The following is a 6,997-nucleotide window of genomic DNA, read 5'->3' as shown; positions in this document are numbered from 1 at the left end:
TACCAGCCTTCCCGGACAGGCACCGGAATGTGGCGACTAGGGTCTTTTCACAGTAACTTCATTGAAGCCTACTCGTGACAATAAGCGAATTTCATTTCATTTCATTTTCATCAGCCAAGAGAACACAAAACGGAACAACTATCATTGTAAGTAATCATCACAATAATTGTTGTGTTGTTCAAATGTGGCAGGTATGAATGGGGTCGCTGGCACTAAGCCATACCATCTCCCAGCCGTTGGAAGTGTTCCACACTCGGATCATGGGTACCTCTGCCCAGGCTCAACAGTCAACCTGGTGGACAACATGGACAAGTTTGAGATTGACACGCATTCAGCAATGGCCTGGAAGTTCTCCAAACTGGAGAATTCCAATCCGCCTCAATGTAAAGGTAAGTGGCGTGCTTTCAACTCAAATATCTTGAGGGGGCATGGTTGCTAAACTTAAGAGTTTATTTCCTTTTTGTAAAGTTTTTTTTCTAATAGATTTGTGCCACAATTTGTTGATTGATGCTGGTTTATAGTACTGTTTGTGTCATTGCATGTCTCTGTGTTCTCAGTGGGAGCGGCTTTGCAGTGCAGAAGCACACACCACAGAAATTCAGCTCTGTTGTTGTGTAAGTTAGTCACTTAATCAGAGCTCATGGGATATGCAGAAACTTCATGATGGTTCAGTCATATTGTATAAATGTAAAGGGCAGAATAATGTATAGACTTGAAAAGTGGCAGATTAGAAAAACTCTTAAATAACACTCAGAAAAGGAAAGAGGAGAAAAGTGACACAGCAATCACAGCAACACCTTGCATTTATACACAACTAAAACATAGTTTTTGGGTCCTTCCTTGTTTGTTCTTGTTTACTCCCTGTTTATTCCCTTATTTCCCTTTTCTTTTATTTTTGCTCTTACATGTTTAATCCATGGATGGTTAATGGACCTGTGACTTTAAGACAAAGCAGCCTCACCTTGAATTCAAACAGGAAGATCCAGAAGGGTGGGCTGTTTTAGAATGACATCAGTGATTATTCTGATTGATTGATGTGGCTAGTGGCTAGTATATTGGCCCAAAAGCCTGTGCTGTGCTCGGTAACAGGTCATAAGTGGATCTGGTCCCACTGAAATGTTCTCAGAGCCACAAGGATCCATTTTAATTTCACTTTTGATTCTGCAGTCTGGGTGGAGGATTCCACGTAATTCTCTCCCAAAAGACCCATCTATAATCAGGCCACTGTGATGGCTGACTCTCTGGGCGGGATTCTCCCCTGCCCGGTGGGGCGGGTCACACCGGCACCGAGGATAGTGTGAACCACTCCGGCATCGGGCCGCCCAGAAGCTGGCGAGGTGGCAGCTGGCGCCGCAGGGCTTGGCACTGTGCCAACCGGTGCCGAAGGGCCTCCGCCAGCTGGCGCGAGTTGGCGCATGCGCGGGAGTGCCAGCATGTGCTGGCATCATCCCAGAGCATGCGCAGGGGTTTCTTCTCCACGCCGGCCATGGCAGAGGTTGACAACAGCCGGCGCGGAAGGAAAGAGTGCCCCCACGGCACAGGCCTGCCCGCGGAGCGGTGGGTCTCGATCACGGCCCAGGCCGCCGTGGGGCACCCCTCCAGGGGCAGATCACCTCGCGCCTCCCCGAGGACTCTGCAGGTCACCCATAGTGCCCGGTCCTGCCGGTACGGACCTGGTTTGATTTACGCCGACGAGACCGGCCGAAAATGGGCGGTCGTTCAGCCGGGGGGGGAGGGGATCACGCCATGCCAGTCGGCGGCGGGGATCACGCAGCGGCCCCCTCGGTAATTCACCGTGCCCTGATGGGCCAAGCGGCCATCGGTTTCTGGCCAGTCCCGCCGGAGGCGATTGGACATCGTCCCACACGGCGGAACCTGGCAGGTAAGTTGGCTGGTGTGATCCTCGGGGGGGGGGGGGGGGGGGTGGGCCCACGCCGGCCTGGCCCTCGATCGGGGCCCACTGATCTGCGGGCGGGCCTGTGCCGTGGGGGCACTCCTTCCTTCTGCACCGGCCCCTGTCGGGCTCCACCATGGCCAGCACAGAGAAGGCACCCCGTGCGCATATACCAGAATACGCTGGCCAGTCTGCACATGCGCTGAACCACGCCAGCGGTTCTACGCATGTGCTAACACGCGCGCCAACCCCTCTGGCGCCAGCCAAGCCCCCAGAAGTGTGGAGAATTCCTCAACCTCCGTTCGGCCCGATGCCAAAGTAGTTCACGCCATTTTTTAAGGCGGCGTCTAGCCAACGCGCCGATTCGGGAGAATCCCGCCTAAAGTGCCTCAAGAAAGAAGTAGGCTTGAATGTGAACTTTAAGTTAAAGACCCAGTTTGATAAGAAATAAAGGCCTGCTGCCTGTAAGCACTGTACTGAACGAATGACTGCAAAGAAGACCATCACAAGCCAGAAACCGGAGACTTTGATCAACCAGCATGCTGTGAGAAAAGTCTACTGCAGGACCACCAATGGAAGTAAAGACTCTTGTGTTTTGACCTTCACACTTATTATTTCATCCCCCTCCCTCTGTGTTTGTCAGTCTTGTGTATGAGGGCAGAGGGTGGGACAGTTAAGGGGCGGTGTAAAAGGTTAGCTTGGTGTCATTCAATTGCATTTACTGCATATTTCATCTTTAGTCTTGTTACAAATAAACAGTAATGTGTTTCAACTTACATACCTGGAGACTGTAATCACTGGGCCGCTAAGGGCCAAAGATTTTGGGAATTTTTATAAGAATTATTGGTTAATTCACTTGTGTTGTGACTCTGGGACAGTGCGGTTGGAATTGATTGCTCACTTGCCCAGGATGTTGTAACAATATTAAAGAGGCCCAAGGCATTTTGCAAGTTGCTGTACCAAACAAAATTTTGCTGAACCATATAATGAGCTATCATGCAAAAGCGAAAGACTGCAGTCTGCAATAATAAGATATTAGGACAGGTAGCAAATGTCTGGTTAAGGAGGCAGGTGAGGAATATCTTAAAAAGAGAAGTAACTGGTAGAGAGATGGAAATATTTATGGAGAAAATTATGGAGCTTAGGGCCCTGCAGTTGCCAACGGTACAGCAATGGAAATCATAAACATAGCAGAAAGTAAAAGGTTGAATATCCTGCTTATTAAGAATAATCTGCCATTAACTCAGCATTGCTTCAGTCAGACATCCCACATCTCTAGTTTTCAGATGTTTTTCATGATTACTTTACCCCCTGCTTCTTTAACTGCTTTAATTTTTCACATTTCTTTGCCTCATTATAATAATCTTTTAAACCAATAACTTTAGTTTGTCCATACTCTTAAGAATGTATCTAGGAGAACAAAGAAAAGGAGGGAATGGCAAAAACTGCTCAATAACTCAAGTCTGTTAATGAAGAACAGCTAACGGCGTTTTACAGGACGCCGTTACAGGTTACAGGGAGATTTTTCAATGTGAAGAGAGATTTACGTCTTGTAAATTTTGAAAAGGTAGTGAATTTTCCTTTAAATTTAGTCTTGGGATATGAGGTCCTCCTCGGGCTGCTGCAGTAGTAGCCAGGGCTAGAAAAGTGTAGCTACGTGGAGAAATTGGAACGAATAAGGTTGAGGGGTGACTTAATTGAGGTGTAAAAAATTATGAGGGGATGAGGTAGAGCAGACAGGATAAAATTGTTTCCCTTGGTGGAGAATTCTAGAACCAGGGGACATAGGTTCAAGATAATTGGCAGAAGGTGCAGAGGGGACATGAGGAAGAATGTTTTTTACTCAGAAGGTGTCATAATATACACACAAGTATATGATGCATAGACAGACACTGAAAGACCAATCAACACACAGAACACAGCAGCTAATCACCAGACAGGGCACGGTCACTATAAAGCCAGAGGGCACTAGTTGTCCCGTTCATTCGGGATGCAGCCTCTGAGACAGACAGAGCTCGTAGTCAGTAGCACAAACATCTACCATGTGCTAGCAGTATAGTCTGGCTAGGTTAGCCATAGGTCTTCAGCCAATCTAACATAGTGTCAACCCATAGTGCAAGTATGTTCAACAGCTCATAGTTAAATATAATAGAGTTGTACTTCTACAAGTGTTGGTAGCCTATCTCTTCTACTGCTCTGGTAAACCCAGTCATCACAGACCCAGCATACCCAACACATCATGGTACCAGTACGTGAGGTGAGAGTTTGATTGACCCACCCTTAAATAATCTGCCTTTGACCAGCGATCAGCCATCCAGTAGTATGGACAGCGTCCGCCCTCCCCCGTCGCTCCGCATCACCGGCAACCTCGGTGCGAACTGGAAAATCTTTAAACAAAGATTTCAACTGTACCTCGAAGCTACAGATCTGGAAGCTGCTTCAGATGCCAGGAAGATTGCTCTCTTCCTCTCTACGGCCGGGGACCACGCCATTCATATCTTCAACTCCCTCACATGCGCTGAAGGTGAGGACAAGTCCAAGTTCAAGACGGTCCTGCTTAAATTCGACAGTCACTGTGACATCGTGGTAAACAAAAGTTTTGAGCAATACGTCTTTCAACAGCATCTGCACCCACCTTGGCATCCTCGCGCAGTCCTGCAATTACAGCTCCACCTCCAATTCGATGATCCGCGACCAGATCGTTTTTGGTGTGCAATCGGATCCCCATGCCAGCAGCTCCTCAAAGTTAAACAGCTCTCCCTTGCTATAGCCATCGAGATCTGCGTTCTGCATGAACATGCCACTAACTGATACTCTCACATTCAAGCGGCAGAAATGGCGTGGCAAGGCCCCCACGAGGCAGAGCGGGTGCAGGCTATAAAACAGCTCCAGGGCCTGAGCCTGGATGAGGGCAGCCCTTTCACGCGCTTTTCACGGGCTCCCGCGCATGCGCACACTGACCGAGGGGACAGGGAGGCCGAAGACCGAACTGCGCAGGCACGAACTACATATGACCGCCCTATACAGGTCTGCTCAACCAACTACCTCTCATCGCTCCCACCAGCCGCGCAGAGATGTCCGGACTGTCCAGCCACCGGTCACCGATTCCGACTCTGACCTGATGCCGGACCTTGACACTGAGGATCCCAAAGCGCCATTTCGGGTGGGCATCACCACCATACACAAGGTGCTTCAGAAAACAAAAGCCAAGTCCTTCCCAGTACTGAGCATTGATCCAGACGACGAGTGGTGTGCCACCCACATGGTCAACCAGAATTCGTTGCCAACCACAGAGACTGAATTTATGAACTGCCTTAATTCATGGACTCTCTAAACTCATTAACTAATTGTTTCGTTACCCTCTTCATTAATTCACTAGTTTGTACATACTGTTATTCTTGTTCTGCTTTGTGTTACATACTGTCTATCTCAGGGGTGGGCAAACTACGGCCCGCGGGCCACATGCGGCCCGCCAAAAATCTTTATGCGGCCCACCAAGTCATTAAAAAAAAAAAATAAAAAAAAAATTTTTTTTAAAGGTTAATGGGGGGGGGGCTGTTGGGTTACTTACTGGTATAGGGTGGGTACATTGACTTGAGTAGGGTGATCATTGCTCGGCACAACATCGAGGGCCGAAGGGCCTGTTCTGTGCTGTACTGTTCTATGTTCTATGTTCCATATGAGGCGCCCAGAATCATAACCGGGTGAAGTAATTACTTTACTTAATATACTATGCGGCCCTTTAAAATTGTGAATTTCTGAATGTGGCCCTTGCACGGAAAAGTTTGCCCACCCCTGGTCTATCTGCACTAGACACCTTCCCATGTAAATATGTTAGGAATTATGTATATAGTCCTGTAAATATGCTCACATATGCCCCACATAGTCAGGAACACTCACATACCACACTATTTATTGCCACGTACACACATTTTAAAAAAAAAGGGGGAGATGTCATAATATACACACAAGTATATTATGGTGCATAGACACACACTGACTGACACACTGAAAGACCAATCAACACACAGAACACAGCAGCCAATCACCAGACAGGGCACGGTCACTATAAAGCCAGAGGGCCCTAGTTTTCCCGCTCATTCGGGCTGCAGCCTCTGAGACAGACAGAGCCCACACTCAGTAGCACGAACATCTACCATGTCCTAGCAGTATAGTCTGGTCAGGTTAGCCATAGGTCTTCAGCCAACCTAACATAGTGTCGACCCACAGTGCAAGTATATTCAAAAGCTCATAGTTAAATAAAATAGAGTTGTACTTCTACAAGTGTTGGTAGCCTGACTCTTCTACTGCTCTGGTAAACGCAGTCATCACAGACCCCAGCATACCCAACACATCAGAAGGGAGTGGGCATCTGGAATTCATTGCCTGAGTGGTGGTGGAGGCTGAGACCCTAATCTCTTTTAAAACGTACCTGGATCTGCACCTTAAGTGCTGTAAGCTAAATGGCTATTTACCAGGTGCAGGAAGGTGGGATTTGAATGAGCACCTGGGTGTCCTTAGGCTGGCGTGGACAATATGGGCTGTATTGCCTCCTTCTATGCTATAGCTTTTCTACGTTTCAATGGTTCTATGGAAAAGATACTTCACACCTGAAGTATACTTCACACCCCTTATAGGGATATTTTATATTAAAACAAACCATGAATACAGTATTAACCACATTGACATCACAGAAAAACAGCCCTACAACTAACAGTTCAACTGTTCTAAAAGATCGACAGTGAGGTACATTTTTGACACAACTGGTGAGCAACTGAGGTCTTCCTTTTCTTTTCAGGGCTAAATGTTAAAGGGAAAGTGAAATTCATTCTGAGCTCGATGATGAAGATGCTGTTGCTGTTCAGCTTCCTCTACATGTTTGTTTGCTCCCTCGATGTCCTCAGTGCAGCCTTTCAACTTGCTGGAGGTACTGTATGCATCCTTCCTCACTCGATCTTCAGGCAAATATCTTCATTCCAGTTGCGGTGAAACGTTAAGGGGAGACCAAGCCAAGATGGCCATTGTTGCTAATCATTATCAAAGCTATTGAACAAGCTATCATTGAACAAGCTAGAAATAACAGTGCCTTTAAAATGTTAAAAT

General features: G+C 47.4%; 1 protein-coding gene across 1 annotated transcript in view; it reads left to right on the top strand.

Annotated features, from left to right (window-relative positions):
* The first annotated feature begins 245 nt into the window (after positions 1 to 245).
* LOC119964257 (sodium-dependent phosphate transport protein 2A-like) overlaps positions 246 to 6,997 on the top strand; it is a 56,333-nt gene continuing 49,581 nt past the window's right edge. The window contains exons 1-2 of the mRNA XM_038793536.1: positions 246 to 389; positions 6,693 to 6,821. Coding sequence (XP_038649464.1) covers positions 305 to 389; positions 6,693 to 6,821 — 214 coding nt within the window. The 5' untranslated portion in view covers positions 246 to 304. The remainder of the gene's footprint in view (positions 390 to 6,692; positions 6,822 to 6,997) is intronic.

The sequence above is a fragment of the Scyliorhinus canicula genome, chromosome 4, assembly GCF_902713615.1.
Source record: "Scyliorhinus canicula chromosome 4, sScyCan1.1, whole genome shotgun sequence".
NCBI lineage: Eukaryota > Metazoa > Chordata > Chondrichthyes > Carcharhiniformes > Scyliorhinidae > Scyliorhinus > Scyliorhinus canicula.
The sequence above is the reverse complement of the archived record's forward strand: the minus strand, read 5'-3'. Positions and strand labels throughout refer to the sequence as shown.